Source organism: Typha angustifolia, chromosome 8, assembly GCF_048772165.1.
Source record: "Typha angustifolia cultivar Huaian chromosome 8, ASM4877216v1, whole genome shotgun sequence".
Taxonomy (NCBI): domain Eukaryota; kingdom Viridiplantae; phylum Streptophyta; class Magnoliopsida; order Poales; family Typhaceae; genus Typha; species Typha angustifolia.
In genome coordinates this window covers 13735577-13761251 of record NC_133246.1, presented here as the reverse complement: position 1 = coordinate 13761251, position 25675 = coordinate 13735577, and the positions used below count along the sequence as shown (strand labels likewise).

Below are 25675 nucleotides of genomic sequence, written 5' to 3'. Positions count from 1 at the left end.
GACTCCATGGAGGAGGTTATATCTCTAGACTAGAAGAAAACAATATTGCCTCCAGGATGCCCCACATCTGCCTTGTAGGAAAGCGTACCACCAGCAAACCCCATAACCCCATCGGGCTCAAGGTGGCCCTTTACGAAAGCGTGGGGCCCTGATGGCAATCTCGAGTTCGTCGACGCAGGAAAGAATGTCAATTTGATAGCATTTGAGCTTGAGATGAACGGATGGAAGGCTTCAATCGGGATCTATTTGCTCGCGCCTACTTCTAGCTAAACAGACCGGTGAAGTTCCGAACCTTCACTCATTCCAAATTTTTGGTCCAATTTTATGACCTTACCTCTCAGCAAACACTGCTCGATTCCTTGCAGAATGAGTGGGCTACCCTGTTCCGACTAACTCCCTCAACCAAGCAAGATGGGCTGCGACTGCGAGGCATTGCTATTTAGCTATAGTCAGACCTCGGTCAATTTTATCAACTCACATGAGTCAAAACTGGACTGGGTAACTTATCACGTAGCTCTTGACTATAAGCTTCTGCTAGCAAAGAACCATTAGCCCAAGTTAGGTTTCACCAACATAATTAGCAATGCATATGCGCACAACTTGGCTAAGCAAGCCATCCGAATGAGGTCTTCTGGCCTCTGGACGGGTGAGCAAGCTGCATGCCATTCGTAACCCCTTCTAGATCTATGACATCGGTCTATGAACCTTCTTTTCAAAAAGCCTCTTAAATCCCATGCACAAGAAAAACATTAGTGGCCGTCCGTTTGAGAGGAACCACTGAGCGCAATAAAGCATGAGACAAACCATTTTTGATATAGAGGGTACCATTTTAGGTAAGTTCCCAAGGAAATGATGGTTCTCCAGTCTCGCCCAACGGATGTTTCAAGGACCTTATACAAGTCTGTCTGTGCAAGGAAGTAACAAACAGAAATTTCAACATAACATATCCCTTTCACAACTAACTAAGATGTTTCAAAATACAACACAACACAAAGTTTCTGATAAAAGTTACACATGATTTCGAGAAACTTTAAACAGCTTATGGAATGAAAGAAGGAAAGAATCAAAATCCAACTGCATTTTGAATGCTGCAAGCTTCCTAGTCACACTTTTAGAGCTCTGCTGCAACATGTAGTAGTCAATTTCTTCAAACGACAGGAGGACGGAGTACAAGGGCAAGCAGAGGGGGAAAAGGAAATCGACTAATCAACCTCAACTGCCTTGGATAAATTAATATAATCAACACCTTGTTAGGTTACTACAATGAGAGTCCCAACCTCAAAACTGCCCAACTAAATCAATCAACTAAGATACATTGCTTGTATGTTACAAAATACCAGCACACAGGTCGAAGAACTCTGGTGCCAGGCTGCCAAAACTATTGGTACTTCTGTATTTATCAGCCTCTTGTTTGGCCCTGGCAGCAAGCTATGCCACGAAAGGATCTGCACACAATGGAAGACGAGATCTAACTCCTTTTTGTTTCACGCCCTCCTGGAACAGTGAGTTTGAGTCAGATAACCATGCCTACTGGATACATGAATTAATTTTTTTTTTATGAAGCTCATTAGATTAGCCAGTATCTAAAGTTTGTTTGGTGTACTTGAACTTTTTTTCCCTCATGAATTATGAGAACCTTGGACCATCAAGTTTATGCGCTTAACACCATCCACCCGAAGGCTATCACTTTTATGCCCCAACTGGAAAGACAGTTTCTCACTAAGAAATCAGAACTGATAATAATCCTCATTGCAAAGAAAAGATGATACATGATATGATAAGATACAGTACCTCTAATGTTTGACTTGTATCAGGAGCGAACCATCTAAGTAGAACACCAAGATGAATTACTGCAGGGATCAATTTAAACAGGAATGGCGTAGTCACCTGCATGATTAACATCCAATTACTTGAAATTCAATAAAAGAAGTTTGAAAGTGTGATAGGGATAATGCTAGGCATTCATCCCATTAGATAAGATAAATCAATGGTGATCCATTAAGATACCATCCCTTCTTTAGGAAGGCGATGAAGGTCATCTTGACTTCAGGTGTATTACACTTGCAATGAGTTTGGTAGTAATTTCTTTCCCAGCATTTATGCCAGATATCATTAATGAATTTTGATTTTACAAAAAAAAAAAGAGTTATCGTCCACAGAATAACAGTAAACTGTAGTCAAACTTGTTATAACAAACAAAAATATTACAGTAATAATTGGCACAAGTCGATGTTAAGATATTATACCACAAATGTATCAAATAGGAAAAGCGAAAGTAAATGGTAATTACCAAACTAAGAGCAGTTGTCCCAAGAAGCAGCAGATACAGTTTACCCTAAAGAAGATATCAATGTCAGGTTACATGATTAATTTGGATGAGATATTAGAACTTAGAAGTAATCTTAAATACTTGCAAATTCACTTCAACTGATTGAACTGACTGCTCACCTTCACATCTAAAGCTAAGCATAACAGTATTTGTCAACTGAAATATAGTTATATAGTAAATACAAAGAAAATCACCTCTACTAGATGAAGATTTGAAGCACGACTAAGAAGAACAAATGCGAATTCCCCTATCTGCGCCAAAGACATACCGACCTACAAAAGTAACACGTTATTCAAGTTTGAAAAAAATACTAATACTTCGAGAGTACAAGATATACAAATTAACATAATCCAGCCTTACAAGTAGTGCTGTCTTATTACTGTAACCAAATCCTTTCACCACTATTGTGACAACAAATGTCTTCACAATGATCACCAGAATTACAGCTGCTAGCAAGATATCTACATGGTTCCAAAGGAAATGGACATGAATAAGCATTCCAATGCTTGCAAGAAAAAGAGCTGCAAAGAAGTTGCGGATGGGTTCTATCTGCAGAAAGAACAAACCTGAAATAAGAGAACATATAATGGATTACTACATATGAAGGTCTTCTTCTGTTTTCCCTTAAAAAACGATGAGCAATAATAATGCAAACATTTATTATCAAATATTAGAAAAGACATCCTTTATAAAGATCACATACAGAATGCTCTCTAATAAATCAGGAGCAAAATAACTCATGAATCATCTTGCCACCAAATTACAGGGATGATAATGAAGCCACATTTGTAATTATATATTCAACATCTCATTTTAATAGAGATGTTTCTCGAACATGAGCACTCCAAATGAGAATTCAGCTGCATTGTCTCATGTTACAGTTACCTTCTGTAAGCACATACACTGATCTCCTTACGTTTTCTTACTTCAAGCGTATGATATTCCATTCCTAACACCACCTTGTACCCTATCACATGATTCACATCTCATACACTATCCCATCATTAGTTCTATCAAATGTATTAAATCTACATTCCCTTGCATAATATCCTAGGTTGTAATTAAATTGGTTCTTCCTAAACAATTATTCGCTCTCTCAAATTTGTATACAGTACCAGAGTTCAATGTGAGCACATCAGATGTCTCCCATTTCTGAGATATAGGTATTCATGGACCAAAGCAGATTCTCTTTTCCATTGTGAGATTGAATATCAGTACATCAAGGTAACCAGATGCACAAAGTACTCATTTCTGAAAGATATTCATGGACCAAAGAAGACTCTCCCATTTCTGAGAAGCAGATTCTCTCTTTCATTGTAAGATTGAATATCAGTACATCACAGTAACCAGAAGAACAAAGTAGAGCACGTCAGATTTCTCCCATTTCTGAGATAAAAATATTCATGGGCCAAACCAGATCATCTTTTCCATTGTGAGATTGAAATTGAATATCAGTATCACAGTAACCAGGTAGGTTGAGAATAACCATCTATTCGATGCATCTGTGTGTATACTTTTTTTTTGTGGTGGGGGGAGGAATAGAATGGGGAATGTAGACACTGCTTACAAAGAGAATTGTCTGATGGAAACCTAGTAAGTAGGCAAAAGATTGTATATAGTATGTCACAGCATAATGGAAGAAGAATTTCATCACTGTTCCCTACAACACCAAATTCAATATTACCTGGCATATGAAATTCTACTGTTCATAAAAGGATTAACACCTGATGACTACCCCTGACCATGTTAAAAAAAGGAAATGCTACTAAGTTCAGGTTATGCACTTAATTTCCTTTAAAAACATAATATATATAGCTATAACGTGAAAAAAAGGGGAAAACATAATATATATAGCTATTATTGAATTATGATAAGAAAGTGTCCCAGTGCTCAAGGGCCCTGCAAAAGCAGATATGGGGGGGTGGGAAAACATTATACATGGCCTTACCCCAGTACTGCGATGACTCTTTCCATCCCTCACACAAACCTTTGTGCTATACTATGGATTAGTTCCTAACTTCTGGCAAAAAGGCTAAGTCCTGGTTTACCTAATGGAATCCAATAATGGAAACGTACCATTCCCAGAATGCAAGTTCAAATTAGGACAAGAAACCAAGCAATTAGCGCCACTGCGTGAAGCAGCTATAACATGTAAAGAACTTACTTGTTCCAGCGTATGTTGCGAAAGATCAGTGGTTGATATCATAACTCCAGCCGCAAACGAACCCAATTCAAGACTCAAACCCAACTTGTCACTACACTGTGTCAATAAGAATTCCATATAAGAAAACGATTAAGCATTTTGAAGATGTTCAAGAGTGCATCAAACTTTTGTTCAGGAGTGCACCATATTCACTCTTACATCATAGTTTAAAGATGTTATCAATTATTAACCCTAGCATAGTATAAACAGCTCCCTCATACTTTTAGGTCAACAAAATTGATCCTGAACTACAAGAGTGAAAGATAGGTATGAACCAAATATTCTCATTCAACAACCATAATTCTATTCATCTTAGATCCAGTCTTGGTGGCAATGGCATGTAGAAAAAAAAATTGGGACCAACATGCATTTGTATCTAAGTGTTTAAGTAGTTAATCAATTTGAGAGCTCTTTGAATCTCACAATAACTTGTCATGAAACACAGTTGAAATCACTTGAAGCAAAGGTTATTAATATCGAAAATGAGAAAACCAGCTTAAAGTTGTACCTTGAATGGTGACTCTCTCTGTGAAACAAGAGCCAATACTAGAACCAGCAGAAGTGTTGGATTATCATTCTAGAACATGTAGGTTGTTCATAACAAAATTTATCATATCGTAGAAAAAGGGGATAACAAGATCATTTGACTGCTCAATCTCACCTTTTCTTGGCAGAACTCTAATGCTAAAACCTCATAATCTGCAGCAGCCTTCAGAGAACACATCCCCTTTTATGTTCTCTTACATCTAAGAGGTCCTTTAAGATTTTGACTCATACTGGACTATAAGGGATGGGACTGACTTTTAGTTGTCCAACATTAATACAAACTGCCAGATTCATAATGACAATTAAGTTATCAAACATTTATAGTATAGAACATTTAAGTATATCTATAATTCTACCCAAGGAGACATTTTTCTTAGATTGACTTCTAATTAAGATTATCTTCACCTCAGACATCATCAATATTTGTTTTTTGGAAGCCTTTTCAGTAAGTGTCATTGCTTGCCTATTAATAGTTTGTTCTCAAGTCAACTTGTTTTTGTTCTTAGCACCAGGTAGTCAAAACAAGGGAATAATGGATCTATTCCACCCCAGTATGGCTCCATTAGCACAAGTGAGAATAAATACATCAAGTACCAGCATCTCTGAATGCTTTGAGATTATGCAGGTGGTCATCAATTACTTCTATTACTTGAATGATGAGTAAAGTTAACAAATTTGATTGGAAGAGGAGTTGCAAATTTTGTAGTTTGGATCGTGAATTGTAAGACAAGTAATTCATGAAAGATTTTGAAGAGCAACTAACTGTAGGTGCAAAAGTTTTACTACATCCAAACGCCTCCTTTAGAGATTCCTATTACTTGGAAAGTTTCCTTAGATCTTGTTTTCCTTTCTCTGAGTCATGTCACTAAGACTGTACATTTGCAATCAAGCTGTTCTGCTATCAGCATATTTAACAGGATGAAAGTGCTCGAAGTTATGGGGCATAAAGGAAATTCTCACAAGGTGACTCGGAAGATAAACAGAAGAAAGAAGATAAAGAAAATACTTGAAATTGAAAGGCAACTTGATCAACACAGATAAAGTTAAAATTCTATGTATACAAGTACAACGAATTCTTTAGAAATTGCATTTACAGTCAGTAACTTCTATTGATTCTTTTTCTTCAGTTGGGATCAAATATTGAAGAGTTTAAGTTAGCTCAATCCAAAATCTAAAAGAAGTTTAAGGCAAAGGGTAAAGATGTCAAAGTCAAGAGTTATTTTGGAATGTAGTAGTTGTCTGAAAAAAGTGTCAATAAGGAATCACCGAGCATTGCTAGATATATTACTCACAAGAATCGCCACAATATAGCCAGTCGATTAGAATTGAGAAAATTGCCACTACTGTCACAAGCGTACTATGTAACAGTTCCCAAATCCATGTTGCCACTTCCCAGTAAATCTAGTATCCATATGTAAATTGTATGAAGCAACTTCTCATGAATAAATGAGGATTACTAAATTCAGAAAGAAAACAAAATAGAAGTGGTAAATGGCATATTGACAAATTAATACGCTTTAAAGTAACACTGAAGATATCTTTCAAATGGAAAGGAATGACACTAACCCAAGCAACTAGCAAGCAGAAGGCGACAGATGCCAGCTGGTATAACTCATTGGTCTGCATAAATGACATTCTACTGAGAATATTAAAAAAGAGAAAAAGAGCAAAATAAGAGAGATAAGTCTCTATTAAATAGTTCAAAAGAAGAGTTTGCAAGCTAAAATGTACCTGAGATGAAAGACTTATCATCAGCTTAAGACACCAAGGCACGGCAGTGCGGGATAAAATGGAAAGAATAGCCAGGAATGTGCACAGAACTACCAACCTGGTTCGATATTTCAAGTCCGAGATATCAACATAAATTTACTACTTTAACTGTCTGGAAGTTTAATAAAATGTAGAGAGGTATAGAAAATGAATATAGATCTTGTTCAAAGAATGAAAATGCAAGACCAATAAATTAAGTCATTAGATTTCTGTACAAAATATTAGTCACATAAATCCAGATGTTTTTGCTTCAGACATGCACAATGCACATCAACTATCCTCCATTTTACTTGTATTAGGAGTTTTCTACACTCGTTCACTTCAGGAATAACTTTTTTCTTATTCTGTAATACAACCAGAATAACACTAAATATCATAAATAGCTCTATTCCAGAATACAAACATTATTCATCAAAATTACATCTTATATCACGCTAATCTAATTACTAATTTGCTTTTGATATTTATCCCATCAATCTACTTTATATCAAATTAAAGATTATTTATTATAATTTCATAAAAAATAATGTAATTTTTTTCCATCTTTTTCTTCACTTTATATCATATAAAAAGTAATTATTATACTTTTATTCCAGAATACTAGTGAACATAGAAATAGTTAATTCTAGAATAAATCTCGCATTTTAGTAATAACAAATAGAAATTGTTATCCAATTTCAATCCTATTTCATACGTGAACGAGGCCTAAATCATCTATAGATCAGACATACTTCAAACCAGAACCAAAGGAGGTATAATCCTCACTACAACTCAACACAAAATCAAGCAATATATATCAACAGTTTTCTACTATATAGATATTACTGCAGGATCAGTTTGTTGTATGAGTTCTAAGTAACATTCACCAAAGCTATCCAGGAAAAAGAAACTAATAGTAGAAAAGTATGCATGATTTGCACTTACGACTTTGCCATTGACATGACTCCTTGAAGAACACCAAATGTGCCACCCAAAATAGGAAGTAGTGCAAACAGCAAACCCACGGCACAATCCTACAGAAAAAAGAATGTGTATTTATAAGTAAGGATCACATGTCTGACTTGATCATTTAAAAATAGATGCAATTCATTTTGGTTCTTAAATGAACTTTGCACCTCATAGTGTCTTTATCTTTGGCTTTTGCACCAAAGGATTATGGATCTTACAAATAGTTTGGCAACTGTAGGCTTGAAGTCCATTATTACCTGCAATATAAGGGTGCCGACTGTAACTTGGCCGTGAAGTGCATTGATACTGTTTTTTTCCATCAAAAATTTTAAGACCTGTACAATAGTGACTTACCCATCAAAATAAAATATTGCAATCAAGAAACTATTAGGATTCCAAAATGTCCCTATATAACAACTACTATGCAAACTGGGGCTATTTCATAGAACAGAATATTAAACAGATCAACAAGATGGAGGCATATGCAATTACATAAACAACAAATGCAACCAAGGATAAGATAAATTTATTCAAGAACCATAAAGATAGCTTATATCATCATGACATTATAGTACAAGAGTATCTTTAACATATTCATCTAAAGAGCTAATCATTTATAACAGATTGTCATTATATTAAGAGCAAAGAACATTGATCAATAAATTGTCAGTTAATTATGCATTTGCGGCATGAAATCCTAATATTAATTACTTCAAGCTCATAAATCATGCAAAATAAATAACATCTATGTTTGACTTTGTTGCAAAGAGAACATTCTTGATCTAATAGAAAACATTTAATTTGCGCTGTCTTCGAACTCTCAAAGTATTTAAGAAGTACCTGAGAAGTATCGACAATATCCTCTTTTTTATTTTTCTGCTTAAAAAATCAGATAATCAAAGTATCAGTATCCGACACGTTCTAAAGTATCCGACAAGCATCATATCTGATATGGAATCCGATAAGATACGGATGGACTTTTTGTGTATCCATGTTTCCTAGGCTAGTTGCAGGGGAGGAGAGTTATCAAACTTGCCAACAAAGTCTCAAGAAGAAATCCAAAATATACAGAGTAGAGTGGACAAAGATTATGATGTAAAGGCATTCTAAAAAGCCAAAATGTAAGCTGCCATCGAATCGAAGATAAGAACCCAACAGAACTTTTGAAAATGTTTCCAACTTAAACACCCATGTACTTGGAGAAAGTTATTTAATCCTTCTAGTTCCATTCCATCCAAAATGTTCTATTGCACAATCATGATTCACAAATGAAAATAGGCCTTCCACAAAGTTGTAGAGCTGCCTCTTATCATGAGATGAAGAGAACAAATTAATTATACCGGTAGTCCTAGATTTAGAACCAGTCACCACATAGAAACAAAGCAACCTATGCACATTAAATATGGGCCAAGATGTGCAACCAAAATCATATTTATGTCTATTCATTGGTGGTTCACATGCATTAGTCATCTGAAAAGTGAAAACTGTTGAATTCCCAATCAGATTTAGAAATGTACCACAGCTGTTGAAGACATCGATAGGAAAGCGCCAACAAAGATGCCTTCTGAAATTTTGCCTCCACATAACTGCAATCATCCATTGGCAAGAAATAAGAATGGGAGAGAAGATAGCATTAAAAAATTACTTCAATTATTGAGTAGGATTTGTCTAAATAAACACAAGAGTAGGTAAACCAGTATTTTATGCCTTGAGAAATGATGAGAAAACATGAGACAGCAATAAAAATATGATGGATACTTATTCAGATGTCTGATGATGTATACATGATATAGATACCAAAAAAATTTATAAGCAGCAAAAAATTTCCACAAATTCAATAATGTTGTCCAAAAACATACGTCATTTGACTCAATTAAGTTAGATCATTATACATCCCACTAGGAGATGCATATAAAACTAGAAGATCCACTCAAGTGAGCAGATGTCTGCTCTAAATTATAGAATAAAATTATATGCAAGGTTGTTTAAAAAGAAACTGTAAACAAAAGGCTACAGTTCCACCTATGAATTGTGCTGCTGGTTGTTTCCCAAGGGCCAAATAATTGCTACAATAAGATGTCACACATAGGTCTACCAAAGAATTCTCAAGAATTCCTTGTAGTAACTAGTTATTATCCATTCTTGGGATCATTAATACGTTTATCAATAATTCATGGTTAGTTCTTATGGAACTATTAAGAAACATATTAATGATCCCATGAAAAGGTAATACCGAGTTACTGCAAGGAATACTAAAGATTCCTCAATTATTATACTCATACTCTTTTAGTTTCACACTTTCACTTTAACCTTTTTTTGTTAAACTTTTTGGCAGATCTAATGTTTGATCCTCTTTTCCTTTGTCAGGTCAGTTTGATAGATACATCACATTTGTTCCAAAAAAGGTCCTGCAAAATGATAATATAGAATTGAATGATCCAAAAATATAAAATGAAACAATAAAAAACAATAGAAGAACATCCCACTATTGACTCAGACATTCAAAATCTTTGGCAAAGATCAATAATGCAAGAAAAAGTACATATTTAAAAGAATTAAATCTGTCATAATATACGACAACCAAGCCTATTGTCCCAACTATATGGGGTGGCAATAGGGATAATTTTTCTCCATTCATCTAAATTTAGTCCATACATCTATTATAACATGTTACCTACAATGTTCCCTGCATACCGCTAGATCATTCAAGAGTTAGAAAGACAATTTGTTTTATTATGTAATCAAAAGATTCAAGAAAAGTTAAATGTATGCCATGTGCTATGCATTTGGAATAAACCACTTCAAATGAATTGCTTAGTGGCCCCACTATAAAGCTAGAACTTTTCTAGATGAATCTTCCTTGATGAAAGAGAAAACAGTCTTAAAAATAATGCTTCCTGAAGCAGAATACAGAACAAGATAGATGACCAGAGACAAACCGAGGCAATCACACCACACAAACACATAAACAATAGAATCTGTAGTAACCCTCCGAGAACAGCAACTGCACGGACAACTCGTAGCTGTAATAAAATGATAAGAAAACAAATATCAATAAATAGTTGTGGAAGTAGCCAGACAGCCAAGTCTTGAAAGGTGAATGGAGAATTTAGATGATACTTTTGTTGTAGAGAACTCCAGGCCTAATGCAAAAAGGAGAAAAATCACGCCAAACTGAGCTACTGTTTCTACCTGTAACGATGATTGTGAAGACAAAAAATGGAGAAAAAAGGCTCAGCAACACATAAGAGGTCTCATCTAAATGAAGTAGTTAGTACTTAGTACATATAACAACATATACAGCATTCCGCATGTCACTCTGAAATATTAAATAATCTTTGATTCTTTATACAAATGCTTATTAGTCTTAAGGTCACTCGTATGCTGATCACTAGGTGCCCTAGGTAGGGCAGTCTCTAGGCTGCTAACCGTCAGACTAGGTGGCATATATAAAGAACTCTAAGCCTGGTTAAGCATCTATTCCTGCTCTGAAAATAGTTAAGTGCAAGATAGTGCTCTTCGTACAATACTATAAAGAAAAAGAGAATAAGGATGATATTGTTTTTTTAAGTATATGATAATATACAAGTTGACTCCGTATTAGCTACTTCATTCTTTTTGTTTGCTAATTACCTGTGTCAGTAAAATAGCTTTCCTCTAATTCAGAACTTCTATTTTGCCTGCACAAAGTATATTCTTTCTTTCAGTAGGTTTACAAATATTCAGTTGCTATCTTTTGATTAACATTATCATCTATCCTTCTGTCCCATTTTAACCATCATATTTTAACTTTAAACTAACTTCTTACAAATTGTATATAGCCATTACTTTTCACACTTCAGTTTGCCTTGAAGTGTTAGCACGCAAGAAGTTCTTAAGTACTAAGTCTACCCAATAACACACCATCAGCACAATCAATGCAGGATTTAACGCTCAAATGTAAATCAAACTTTCTACTTTTTCAAAAATGTACTATTAAGATTATAATAAGGCATACTAACATGAACTTCTTGTAAGTGACAAAACACACATTCAATATTTAAGCATATGGATGAAGTATTAAGAAATAAGAACTGCAGTTCAGAAAAGCAAAAGAACCTTACTTGCACCATTTCACTGACAAAGCTGAAACCTCCAGGTCCAATTACAGATCCTGCAAGTAAGTAACCAGTGATTACCTGCAATAAAATTTTCAGCACTGATTTACGTGAGATTGGTTTGCGTACATGGAAAACTGTAATTCCAGTGGAAATACATAAAAAGACTGATACAGCACATTTATTTCAATAAAAGATATTATCACAAACACCCACCGGTTGTCCAGCACAAGCAAAGGCTATTCCACCACATGTTGCAGATACAATGACCACAACAAGATCTGATATCAACCTACAATTATTTCCATTTGATAATATATCGGCGGAAGCCAATTAGCGTACGAATCTAAAAAATAATATCAGTATAATGCCAAGCATACCTCAAGTCCAACTGTAGGACAGGATATTTTGACTTTGGATTTGAAATGATAAAAACATTATCCTGTAGACATTTTTTAACATTAAAATACATTTCTTGTAAAAAAATATTAGACTTTGGCATTACAAGCTGTGTAATACTGAGTAATGTCTAAACTGTCAGAAGAAGCTCCAAAAGTTGCAATTCCTAATACCTTGCGATCTATTAAGGTGGGAATGTCCTCTCCTCGATTTTCATTATCCAGATTAAAAACATCGTGAAACTGAAATGACCTGGAATAGGAGATATCAAGAATTCCAGAATATTAATTTTAAGGACTTCTCAAAACTCTCCAAAATTGTGGATAACACATTCATAAATGACAGAAAATACAGAATGAAATTTCCGTAGAAGAATATACTTTTCATCTTTGGTCTCATTTTTCTTTGCAGTAACTCTAGCTACAGTTTCAAGAACAGCCTGGCAAAAGAAAAGAAAATGAAATCAGTTCAGGTACAAATTAAAATAGATACAAACTGAAATATAATTATCTCCACTCCAAACATCAACATCTGAAAATAGATACAAACTGAAATATATTATCTTCACTCCAAACATCATCGTCTGAACTGCAATGAACTTGCTCGCAGAAAATAGAAGGTTATCCCCATAAGAAGATAACAACAATCTAGGTTCCATTTATTGCAATGCTTTGAAAAGCATTTGGGGCATGGAGGTGTTAACCCCAACGCATAGTGGATAGGCAGTGTGCAGACGCATATGCAGGTCTAGTATTTGAAATATATTAAAAATATTATATATGATAATATATATATATATATGCAAAATTTTATCAGTAATAATCTAATATATGTATAAATAACATGATCACACACTATTACACTAAACCAAATAATCAAATCAGTGAATCACATAACATGACTCACATTTTACATTAATTCACAAATTACTCAATTCATGCTAATTCAAATAATCAACTCATTAAATTATAGAACAATAATCCAATTTTACACTAATTCATAACGATTCTCACTTATTAATATGCAAAGGAGTGTGGTAGGAGAATGGTTGCGTTGTGGCAGTGGTGTCGAGGAGGAAAGGAGAGAGGTGGAGGTGGTAGTCGATGAGAAGGGTTTTGGTAGATAAGTAGAGGGAGAGAACAATGGGATGAAGATGGTAGCAAAGAGTGAGGAGGGTGTGCGGATTGTATAGAAAGAGAGGGTGAGGGGGGTCTGATAGAGAAATAGAGGAAGAAAATGAGAAGAGAAAGGTGGAGGACCGGAGGTGGGTAAGGCAAAGAATGAGAGAAAGAGAGAGACGGCCACTAATCATAGATGTTTAGTTGATGACCACCGCAGTCCATCTTTCGGCAAGCATGAGAGATGTTTCTATTTGCATGCAATCCGTGACTTTGTGATTTGAATTTTTTTTTTTTACTAATATCTTATTAGATTGCCAATCTGCTAATAGTTTATTGGGCCACCTCCGTTTTGGTGGCCAACCAAAACTTGATAATGTGGCCAACTACCTTGCCGAGCCACATAAGGTCGATGAAGTGCGGCCGCCTATGCAGCTGTGAAAAGTGAAAACTGCTTTTTAATAAACTGGCCAATATCTTGAAAGGGTCCCACGATACGTGGGCAATCATCCCAGTGTATAATGCTTAGGTCGTATGCAACCGCATATATAGGCACTTATGATGTCCAACATTTTTAATATATAAAAAATAAAAATAATTATATATCATGTATAATATATAGTGCATATATTCACAAGCTTGCATGATTCACAAATAACAAACACATTACACATGATTGGATGATACAAAATAGCAAAACCAGCCTACCCTACTCCACCTTCACAATTTCAAAAATCACAATTAACACACTACTAATTACTAATTCGCAATAGCAATAATCTAATGGTAGCAAAAAAAAATCCGAGGACTATGGGTGGTGGTATGCGCAAAGAGAAAGAGAGAGGGGAACAAGGGAAGGCCACTAGTGGGGTTGTGGTAGGGGTGAAAACAGGTCGGATTAGCTCTGACCCAGCCTTTTAGCCGACCCGATCCAAATTAGATTCGAGTCAAAGAATCCTTAACGATTCAGATATGGATTCAAATATTGGTAAGGTTATAAAAAAAAAACAAATATGGATCAAGTATATTTTTTTAGATACGGATACAAATATCGGATATCCGTTTACCCACATAATTTATGAATTAATACTTATATATCCTACCCATTAACCCATAATAAATCCTTACCTAGTTACCTTCCTCATATCACGAAACTCTTACCCTCTTCATCTCCTTCGTCGCCACCACCTCTCAGTCGTCGAGAAGCTCCATCTCATCCTCTCCTCCCTCCTCTATGCTCTTGCTCGACTCCATGTGGACCGTAAGGTTTCTCTCCTCTCTTTCTCTCTCTAGTTGCATGTTTCATTTATCATTTGTGTTGATTTCTTGGTTGATATTGATGGGTTTTCTTGGTTCTTTGGGCAGGGAGAGCTACCAAAACATGTATCGGAGGTCGTCCAATGAAGTCGTAGATTTCAATTCCGAGTTGGTGTCCATGCCATCAAGCTTGTATGCAAATGAGGTAAGAAGGATCCCTAATGGGTTCGATATAGTTTGGTGTTCTTATAATCTATGAGTTTGGCATTTCTTCAAATAGGTTATAAACAATGCTGCAACTTTCTGTTGGTCTAAGAATATCTTCTTAGTGTAGTTGTTTTTCCTCTCTATAGCATTTGAATACTCACTAATATTTTAAGACTTCTTAATCCCAGTGAGTATGGGCATACATTCTTATGGTGCCTCCTTAGTCAGATTGATTACTTTTATGCTAACATCAAATAGAAAATTTTCCTCCTGTTGTTCAAAAAATTGTTATAAGGCTTGTAAGCATCATAATAATATGGCATTCCAATTGAATTTGTATTTGAACTTGAAGCTAGTGGAATCATACTAGAGAGTTGATCTTTTCGAGTGAGTCTTCTATTCTTCATCAGGATTCCTCACTTATGTATCAAAGCTTTCTATTCTTGTTAAATATTTATTTTGCTCTTATGCTAGTGAGGAAAACGATTTGACAACTACCTTCTAAAGGTAAGCAAGGGAGATGGGAGAGAGTAACTTTTAAGATTGTTTTATCTTACCATGGTGGGTCCTTTGATTGATAGTCTAAACATTATTCAAGGGTAAGCCAAGTGTTAATTTGTACTATATTAGATAAGTTCTTTCGTCTCTAACTTTAGCTTGTTTTGTTGATAAAAGACATTTCTTTTTTCCATATTCTACTAGGCATCTAATTCTTTTTGTTGTCATCATGGTTTTGCAAATTGGTAGAAAAATCTCTTGGGAAATTTGTTGATAACAAGTTAAGCAACTTAAAAAATGATCTTTGCCCGTGGAAGGTTGTGCTTCTATCCTTGGGCACATTGATTAAGGGGTGACTGCTCTTCAATAAGTTTGTTCATTTTGTCCATCAAAAGAGCTCATTTTATCATTTTTATGTTGCTTTTATGCCCTAGTTTGTTGCAAGTAATCGACATGTAAGATGGCATGCTAACTGCTTTTCTCGGTTGCAACCAAATGGACCATTCCTATTATTTTGTCATTGCTTCTTTAGAATCCTTTGGTGCACTATGCTAGATAAGGTCTTAAGGGCATTACATTATTACTCATTTCAGGGATAATAGCCTTCCTCAAAATGCTTTATTTTATTTTTAACATTATTTGTAACAAGTTTTAATTAGCTTTTCCCATACAGATTGGAGTCCTTTTTTTGTGTGAAAGTAAGGTGGGTCCAACATGTTGATTTGTATTTATATCATGTTAAGATCTGATTTATATTTAATCTATATTTGTATTCGTTTAAGTTTCGATCATTATCCGATCTGTATCCATATCCATTTAAGATCCGATCTGTATCTGAAAATTATCAAAATTCGTTTACTTAAAATATGGCTTTAAATTTTGTTATTGGTCCAATATCCCTAAGTGTTTGTCATGAGATAGTGGGAGCCAATGAGGAATGCGAGAGTAGGAGAATAAGCATGAGCATAAGAGTAAGAGGTAGATAGGAGTGTGGGAATGAGAGAGGCATTAGGGTGGCCATAGATGTAAGTGACGCAAGAGAAAATGAGAGTGAGCAAGAGTGATCGGGTGAAAGAGAGAGAGAAAGAGAGAAAGATTTAGTGAGATTGAGGGCAGTGTTTTGAAAGTCGGCCACCTTGGTAGGGCGAAGCACCGGCCGCCCCGCTTAGTGGCAATGCAATGGTGTAATGGTGTTTGAGCTGATTTGGCATCCTTGGCGAGCCGAGCAACTTGCTTTGGCTGAATAAATAGGTCTAATAGGGCTAGCGGGTTAGGCTAGCAAGCAGATACGGGTAACAGGTTTGATAACTAACCTTTAAAAAATTCCCAATCCTCTATATTCCTCTTCCCACAATTTGAGCCCTAACTCAACATTCTCTCTTGATCGGCGACAAACGACAAGCTCCTCTCTCGATGGCAGAAAGCAACAACAAAGCAGCAACAGCATGAAGAAGGTGGCCACGATTTCTCTCTCATAATCGCATTCGCTCTCTTTTCACATCCCAACAGGCGGCCACCGCCTCGGACTTTCTCTTTCTCATTATTTCACTTTCACTCTCACTCTTCTCTCGCTCTCTTCATACTTCCACTAGTGAGTTCGAGAGAAATGAAGTTGAAAATGGAAAATAGAAAATAAAAAAAGGGGAAGGATACAAAAGCTCTCATGGTGGTTTTTTGTCAAGAGGAACCGAAGAAGAGTTAGGGAAATGGACATGTAAGTTAAAAGGAAAATAGATATGAGGGAGAGGGTGTCAGACTGTCAGTGAACTAAATGGGTGTGTCTCACTAGTGGAGGTATTATTTATTATTTTTTATATACTATATTATTATATATTAAAATTTTATATATTATATTAGTAATTTGTATATACTATATTAGTATACTATTGGTGTAGTGCACTGTTAAAATACTTATATATGCTATATTAATAATTTAGTGTATATTCTATGTGATAAATTCGTATTTTTATAAATTAAAAATACTAGACCGTCTTATCACTCGCCTTCCGCCTTGATGCTAGGCAATAGGGTGACTGCCCGCCACTCGCGACCGCCTTTTAAAACATTGATTGAGAGATGGAGCATACCTCTACTGTTCGTCACTCACCACCGAAGAAGGATTGGGAGAAAATATTTTTTTCCCAAACTCCTGGCAATGGCGTTGACCCGCTACAAGAAAAGTGGCCCACCAACTCCAAAGGTAGGCCACAAAGCTGGAGTCACATGCTCAGTGGGCTATCCCACCAAGGCAGCCACCAAAATGATTTTCAATACATTGCAAGCAACACATAGATAATCATTATCCTACTTTAGAAACTTTGGTGCCTAGCAAAAAATGCATGCGACCACATGTGCCTATCATGCTTAAGGCAAACATATGAAAATTAGCACCCGCCATCGATACATCCCAGTTAACATAACAATATATAGTTTTGCCGCATGAAACTCCTAAGAGGATCCAAGAAATAGACTGTGAACACAGAACTTCCTCAAAAGAAACAAGCATCATAAATTATATAATATGCATGCAAGAAGAAATTGGCTTATCAAAAAATTATAGAACATAGCAAAATCTAGCAAAAAGGTTTACTCTTGAATCAACTCTTGCAAAACATTAGCTGGCTAGTCTGGCTTGTCTTTCATATCTGAGAAATTAAATGATGACTTGCCTTTTATATCTTAGGTATACAAATGAATACTTTGCAAGACATGTTATGCCCCAGAACAAGATGATCCTAAAGACATCTTAGGTACTACATCTAGCAAAACGAAAATATTGGTATGGTTACAATTTGCTGTATGTAAACTTCTTACTTTTATAAATTTAAAAAGAAATAAGCATCAGCATTGATAACTCCTTCATTATATATAAATATTTGAAGTTGCAAACGGATAGAAATCCCAACCTGTTTTTCGGCGACACTGTTGTTAAAGCCACCAGGGTCAGTTTCTGCAAAAAAAATAGGACAACCCAATTCAGAATCAGATCTGTTTCAATTGAGATTTCGTCAATCAAAAAGTCAAGCAGCAGCCCCCTGCAAAACCATGTGATACGCAGAACTAACCCTCGTTTTGCCCAGTGATGCTAATGGAAGGAGAAAGATCCAAAAAGGTAAGTTAAATATAATTATTAGGAAACTAGCATGTCAAGCGGTAACCTCGCATCTACTTCTAGATTCAATTAATAGAAGAAGAAAATTCACTCGTTATCATTAATAAAGTTCCTCGTATCAATGTGCGAACTTTATTCGTCTCAATTGACTCTATACTAGCATTTATGCATCATTTAAAGTAGCGTCAGTACAGAAACAAACAAACGAAAAATCCTCTATCCAAGTCAAAGAAAGTGCACCAGAGCCAGGAATCACCCCGATCAGCTCGCAACCTCGCCAGATTCAACAATCCAGAAACCCTAGCCCCAAACCCTGCGACCACTGCCTCAGTGGAGCCCCCTCCCGAATCAAGAATCCTAGACACCCAAAACACAAAGGAAAACACTAGATTTGGCCGCAGATCTACTCACCTCCGCCGTTCTGCTCGCTCTCGGAGAACTCTTTCTGCAGCGCCCGATCGATCATGTCCGCGAAGCTTTCCTCCTTCCCGGCCGCCGCGATCTCCGTCACATTGCTCGCCTCCGCCTCCACCTCCACCTCCACCTCCGCCTCGCCCTCGCCGGCACCGTCACCGGCGACGGTCGCCGGCGCCACGATCAAGAACAACAACAAGAGGAGAACGCCTGATCGAGGACGACGAGGGCGACGACTCCTCATCGCCGTAAAAAGCGAGGTGGGAGGAACGAGATCAAGGCTAAAGTGGAGAGAGAAAGGAGAAAGGAATAGAGAGGAAAAGGGAGTGCAAACCAAAACCACCCACCCCTCGAATATGGCGTGATACTAGTGTTGTCTAATGCGCGAGATCTGTTGAAAAGGCTTGACATGAGGGGTAGTTCTTGTAAATTTCGGCTAGAAGCACCTGATCTGGATATCCCAAACCGTCCAATGTGTGTGATGGGAGGATTCGACGGATGCGATCTCAAGACGCTTGCCATGGGATCGGAGTGGTGTCGGCCATCGAGGTGGCAGATCGGACCGTCCGATTTCGTGCGGATTGGATTTTTTTGCATATCAAGACCTGCATTTTATCCTTATTACAATTTTTAAAAAAACACCACATGCTTTTATGTGATAAATAATCAAAATAGGTGGTTGTTTGCAAAAAGATAAAAAAAATTCTCAAAACCCCCAAACATTTTGTGAGTTCTAATTTACATCTAGGTTGATTATGTATAAAATAATAATTAAAATATTTGATAGGGTGGATCTCTTTCATATAAAAAGTAGAGGATTTTTATTTTGTTTTTGAGAGAGAGATCTCAAAAGTAAGGGTGTTAAATTTTGGATAGATTCTACTTTCTTCTTGCGATTTTGGGCTACATTTTTAGATGCCACCCATAAATTATTGATACTTCTACCATTCTACTCATTTTTTTATTAACAAGATGCTAACCTCAGTGCATTAATAAATTCAGCACGTGTTTGTATCCTGATTGTGGTATCTAAGAAGATTGGTATATCTTTATAAGCAAAGCATCATTAGAACAAAGATCTAAACAGACAGAGGAGTTGGCACTTGGCAGGTAATCATATACATAGTGGATCTTAGATTCACAGGGAATATTCCAATCCATACCAGAAAGGTAGTGGGCCCAAACTTTCTCGTCGATCTACCAACCCCCTTTCGCAAAAGTGATTTAGGCTCAGTATGGAAACTCGTTGGCTTAATCAAGTATGGAGTTTGATTGGAGATGGTAAGTAACAGATGTTAGTTTGCAGGATAAAGAGATTTATTCATTCTGCCTATAAAAGATTTAGGTGGATAGAATTGTGTTAAGATAGTTATAGAAGATCATATTGTTAGAATTTTTGAGTTTGAATCTTAAAATCGCTGACTTAAAAAAATATGCAAGATTTTGGTGAAACATATGTATTGAGTGATGATTTTTTGTTGAAATGGAGACATCCATCAAATCGTTTTCAGTTTAGATGAAGCATCACAATAATATATGATATAACCATAAATAAATCAAATGATCTCCAATTTTGCACCTTTTTTATTATTAATAAGCCAATATGACGAGACGAGTGGACTTACAATAGAGCTTCATAGTTTATTAACAGAACCAAGCTGCAAGGAGTCCAGGAGACTTCTTCATAATCTCAATTTTATGAGCCAATCAGCTCGGCAATTGCCTTAGACATATTACATAATTGAGGAAGATAGGATGACATATATGGAGAGGTACATTATAGATTGTTAACATGAATAAACAATGTAATACTACATGGAACTTCTCAGATTAATTTCTCGAAGACGACCATGAAATGAATCGGTATCCGAAGTTATTCACCATCTCAGCTTGGCAGGGAAATACTGCAAGTAGAAGAATTCATCTTTGTTAGAGGAAACCAATCAAAATAAGTCCAGATTAAGTCTAAATAAATTTAGATGGAAGGCTGACCTTTTCAACGAGGGAGAGGTAATAAGGTTTCACCTTTTCCACATCAATTCTAACTTTGCTCTTGCTATAGAGGTCATATTTGCTGCACAGTGTAAAAGAAACAAGGTATTATTAACATTCCTCTCATTGTGATTAGAGTTATAATTATCCATCAAAATAAAAAGATCAAATATATTTCTTACTTGAATACATGTAGCCATTTAAGATTCTCCTTGTCCTCATCGTTCATTAAGTATTCATAGGCCCCATGATTGTGCAGAGCTGAAAGAGTAACATCATGCATGATTTGAGTACTGATAGAGAGAGAAACTAAAGCATTTGTTCGAGTTTGTTCGCTTACGATAAAATGAATGGTAGCGGATGATAAATAGGGCGGCGGAAGGCAATGTAGTTTTGTTCTCCTTAGCCACCTGAGGTTGACAAACAAATAAATTCATATCCATCACAAAGAAATGGATGGACTCAGAGAAATTCTAAGCTATGTCAAGCATACCAAATACATATAGTCGTCGTGTCCCCACGACATGAAAACGTTGTTAAGTCCACATCCTTCAGAATATATTCCAAACTTGGTGTTGTATTTAGGATTGTTGTAGTCAGGATTCTCCTTAAAGTACTGCAAAAATTTCACAACATAATGTAATTGATTTAGACCACTGAAAGATTTTTTTTCTTTAAAAAAAAAAAGAAGAGGTTATGATTAGTTTATGTACGAGTATGAGTACCTTGTAATGAACATTACTTTCATCATATGCACAACCAACAGGGAATGTGTCACCTGGAATAAAAGCAACAGTTCAGTTATTTCAGATACAATTTCTGACTCCATCTTTGTTTTCTGGGAGATTTGGAAGCAAAAATGAATTCTTACCCACAACAGCCCACTGAGGAAGCTGCCCAAAGCTCTCATGGAGGAGAACCTTTCCAAGATCTAAAATCCCAAAAGGAGAATCGTTTCATCAGATATCAATCCCATTAGATGCAATTTGCTGCAAAATAGGCAAGCATATTTACCATGAATAAGGCCAGTCAAGTGTAGCCAATCCTCATCAGGGTAATCCTTCCTGATTGCCTCAGCAGTTTGCAACAAGTGCTCGATCTGCGGCTCGTCGAGATCAGGATCGCTTTCATCGACGAATTCATTGAGCAATTCAATGGATTCCCAAATGCTCATCTCTACCCTATTCAACTTGCCATACTCCTCCCTCATTCTCTTCACCTACACATCAATCTCTCACTCCATTAAGGTCCAAAGCCAACAAAACTAAAATATAGCAAACAAATGCCACCACTTCATACTTACAAAATCAAAGGATTGGTTAATGTGATTAGTCCGATAGAACTCTTCCACAGTCTTCTTCCTCTCAGATTCAGCATCGTAGTCTCTGCAAATATTATACATGAATTAGTGTGCGCCATCTTAAAGGCTAAAGCACAATGACGACGTGTACAGATACGCACCTAAAAGTGTGGCCAAACGCATTAGAATCTGGCATGGCAAAGCCAGCATCAAGCACCAATTCCAGTCCCTTTTGGTCAGCGTGGATATTCTTATTCTCCTCGATCACCACTGCAACCAATCCCATCCCATCAAAACTTTTGGAAATCATCAATGTAATCGAGAAGGAACGTTAGCAGATTAGAAAGCAAGCATACCAATTCGAGGCTCCTCAATGACGATGGTCATCTTCAACTATCACAAATCAAATCTTGGAGAGAAGAATAAATATAACAATCAAACAACACTAATGCCTGCCTCCAAGGATAGAAGAGAAGAGGGTATTTATAGACCGGGAGGAAGGTAGAAATAGACTAAAATTAGGATTGACAGCGGCATAATAACTAACTGAATAGGATTAGGTGAACAAGTCAGAATAGGAAGAGTTGGAGATATTATCCGATGGGGGATAAATTAAGGGGGTTTATGACTCAGCCTTGCGTGGGAAAGCCATCAACGACAACGGGTTTACTAAACTTTAGGGGGGGTGGGGCCCCGATGACATGGACTCCAGTCAGAAGAAGAGTCCGAGAACAGAGGCGGCGGTTTCTTGAACCGCGCAGAGACGAGAGGATACGGATCCATAGATTAAATCCGTATCCGAATACGTTTTAGGTTCGGATCTTATTTTATAGATTGGGGGCAAAAGTCTAAGTCGGATAAAAAAAAGTTATGGTAAGGATAAGTTATCCATGTTACACTTCTCTGTTGGTATGCTACGAAGATAAATTAAATTATTACAAGATAGGAAGGGTAGATTAGATACGTCGTCTGTGTATAGTTTCTGCCACATATAAACTTCTGTACCGTAGAACAAGAACAACGTCATGTGAACAGACGAACGGCAACTTGGCAAGCCATAACAAAGTACGCCCATACTGTTTGTCTATCTCGGCACTAGAGCTCTATGTTGATTATTTGTATTTTTGTTCAAATATGCAGGAGTAAATGGGTGTAATATGTAAATTAATCATATATTATAATATTATATTTTGGTTAAAGCCACGTGTTTTATGTGACAATAAAAATAAAATGCAAAGGATAAATAATAAATACGCGTTCGTTCGTTGGAGGAAAAATAAAAGACAAGGAAGGATTAGATTGTTTTGTTTTAAAAATTTCTCATGCTCCTCTCTGTATTTATAATCTACGTCACGCGCTAACGTGGCGTATTCCTTTCCGTTGGTTGCTAAAGGTCTTTGAGATATCTGTTGAAGATTCTTATGAAGTGAGATCGGCTATTATAACATTTACGGAAACTTGCATTTAACTCCCTCTATTTTTATTATTTGTAATTATACTTAATCTATATTCAACCTAAACCTAGCTCGACATAATCTAATTCCATTTATATTCCAGTTTTGAAATATTAAACCCAAACTACAAATTCGATTAGAATACATAATCTATGCTACTCTCAATTAGCCCAGGGTTAGACCTTTGGGTGCCGTAGATCTTTTATCTTAGGGTTTATTGTCTTCCTTATTGATATCTTTTGCAAGGTTAGTTTAATGGAGCTAGCTTATGCTGCAGGAGGAATGAAGTAATCTCATTATAAAAGATAGGGGAAGAGAGAAGAACAAAGAAGGGTATTTTAGACTTTTTCAGAAAAATATATTCCCTTCGTACACATATTTAATAAAACATAAGTTTTGAGTTGCAAATAGGGAGCATAAAGGATGTATACTGCAAATACAGGGTGTTAAATGCAAAGTTTCCTAATATTTATATTTTATACGCATGGTTAGTTACAAAGTGTTAGATACATCATTGTCCCTCTGTCTAAGAGTGGTTAAGTGGCCCCAGAAACAGTAAATCACCAACACTAAATTCTGGAACTCAAATGGCCAAAATGAAGAATCTATCGTTGTCCATTTGTCCCTCTGTTCGAGAGTGGTTAAGTGGTCAGTAGGTAGCTGTGACCCAACTGTTTTGGACTTGGGTAGTAGCTCGCCTAATTCAACCACTATTCCAGCCTGATCCCAACGCGAATCAAAATTCGCTGGCTCTCGACATAGTTGGGCTCAAGACTCGAAGCCCGCAACCCGACTCATTGGCCCAGCCCAAGGCCTGATCCATTCGTACCAAACGAAAAACCCTAATATGTTCTCGTACTCTAAGTGTTACAGTTTAGATATTGTAAAAGATAATATGTACAATTTTATAATTGAGAGGGGTAAAATAATACTGAGACAAAGTTTAGAGGAGCAAAGTGTAATTATTTACTTCACGTCAACATATAATTTTTTTTAAAAAAAAATAGTATTCATTATTATTTTTAAAGTTTCTAATTTACCCTAGTTAATGCCGATAATGATCTCATATATAATGGTTTTACTTTCACAATCATATAATTTCTTTGTCTTAATCCTTACAACTAGTTTTATATGGATATTCAATCTGTTCTCTGAGCAAAGTATTTTGATAATCTTAGAAGTTCTATTTTTTTAATTTAGTAATATTAGGGTGCTACGATGGTGATGGTACGGTGCTAATTTTTAAATGACGGGGTTTTTAATAAGAAAAGGAGATAAAATGTTATAATGTAGGGGGTTGTTTGAATATTTCCATAGTATATAAAGATGCATGAGAGGCTTTTCATTTGTTTTACTCAGTATGTGTTGGACTGATAGAATATGAAAAGGTTATTTTGATAAGAGGAAATATTATTTTTCTATAGTATATTCTTTTTATGCATATTTTATAATAATATATATTAGTTTATAGTAAGATATTATACGTTTGTAAGTACATATTCATTATTCTGAATAGTGAGGGCTAAATTGATAATTACATCCCTCATCTTTTTAGATATAACTTCGTCACATTCTGTCATCTGTGATGTGACAGGATTTAATTTGTGCCAAACTATTACACCTCTAGCTTATGTAAATGCACATAGTTCTCATACGACTCATTTATTGATATTTTTATATAAAAAACTAAAATTTACTAAAAATACAAATACATGTCCTAATGTCCATGATACAACTAGACGTAGATAAATACTCTCGTATAGGCAACACAACTAATCTAATAATCAAATATAAAAAACTAAACTAAACAAAAATCTACCTAGTAATCGTCTGCTCCTCTGTGATCTCAATATCATAATAAAATATATATTTCATACAAAGATGGTGAGCATAATGCCTATCAGGTATACATCTCTATAAATTAAAAATATTGTAATACATAAAAACAACAATATAGGTCATGCTTACACTCTCCGAGAGCCTCAATATCATAAATAGATAATAACATCGTATGATCTCTCAGAGCATTAA

The 25675-nt window shown here is 35.9% G+C and overlaps 2 protein-coding genes across 4 annotated transcripts; both read right to left on the bottom strand.

The window, feature by feature from the left end:
* Positions 1–1198: 1198 nt before the first annotated feature.
* Positions 1199–19274, bottom strand: LOC140766161 (K(+) efflux antiporter 4-like). 3 transcript variants are annotated; one of them, XM_073105618.1, is made up of 21 exons: positions 18896–19274; positions 18279–18322; positions 12673–12731; positions 12466–12544; positions 12274–12335; positions 12110–12185; positions 11900–11974; positions 10917–10988; positions 10736–10819; positions 9314–9382; positions 8054–8131; positions 7773–7861; positions 6810–6906; positions 6645–6698; positions 4494–4589; positions 2690–2878; positions 2524–2601; positions 2291–2335; positions 1792–1887; positions 1637–1700; positions 1199–1494 (listed from the first exon to the last, which is right to left on the bottom strand). In XM_073105618.1, the coding sequence occupies exons 1-21, from the start codon at positions 19140–19142 to the stop codon at positions 1469–1471; spliced, it is 1779 nt and encodes a 592-aa protein (XP_072961719.1). In that variant the 5' UTR covers positions 19143–19274; the 3' UTR covers positions 1199–1468. The 3 variants fall into 3 exon arrangements, with proteins under 3 accessions (XP_072961719.1, XP_072961720.1, XP_072961721.1); XM_073105619.1 differs by having other exon boundaries at positions 1604–1700; positions 18896–19273; XM_073105620.1 differs by lacking the exon at positions 1637–1700.
* A 1185-nt stretch (positions 19275–20459) lies between these two features.
* On the bottom strand, positions 20460–22703 carry LOC140766163 (probable inositol oxygenase). Its single transcript, XM_073105622.1, has 11 exons — positions 22547–22703; positions 22352–22460; positions 22194–22275; positions 21905–22109; positions 21762–21821; positions 21616–21668; positions 21384–21506; positions 21231–21300; positions 21073–21151; positions 20891–20972; positions 20460–20802 (listed from the first exon to the last, which is right to left on the bottom strand). The coding sequence occupies exons 1-11, from the start codon at positions 22575–22577 to the stop codon at positions 20776–20778; spliced, it is 921 nt and encodes a 306-aa protein (XP_072961723.1). The 5' UTR covers positions 22578–22703; the 3' UTR covers positions 20460–20775.
* Between the last annotated feature and the right edge of the window lie 2972 nt (positions 22704–25675).

Bases quoted from the DNA above. Each gene is read 5' to 3' on its own strand.
- LOC140766161 (XM_073105618.1), bottom strand. From the start codon at position 19,142: ATGAGGAGTCGTCGCCCTCGTCGTCCTCGATCAGGCGTTCTCCTCTTG. The intron at 10,820-10,916 runs GTATCATCTAAA...ATTTTATTACAG, and splicing joins TGGAGTTCTCTACAACAAAA to CTACGAGTTGTCCGTGCAGT. The intron at 1,701-1,791 runs GTACTGTATCTT...CTGTCTTTCCAG, and splicing joins ATACAAGTCAAACATTAGAG to TTGGGGCATAAAAGTGATAG.
- LOC140766163 (XM_073105622.1), bottom strand. From the start codon at position 22,577: ATGACCATCGTCATTGAGGAGCCTCGAATTG. The intron at 22,110-22,193 runs GTAAGTATGAAG...ATTGATGTGTAG, and splicing joins TTAACCAATCCTTTGATTTT to GTGAAGAGAATGAGGGAGGA. The intron at 21,301-21,383 runs GTATGCTTGACA...TGTCAACCTCAG, and splicing joins ACGACGACTATATGTATTTG to GTGGCTAAGGAGAACAAAAC.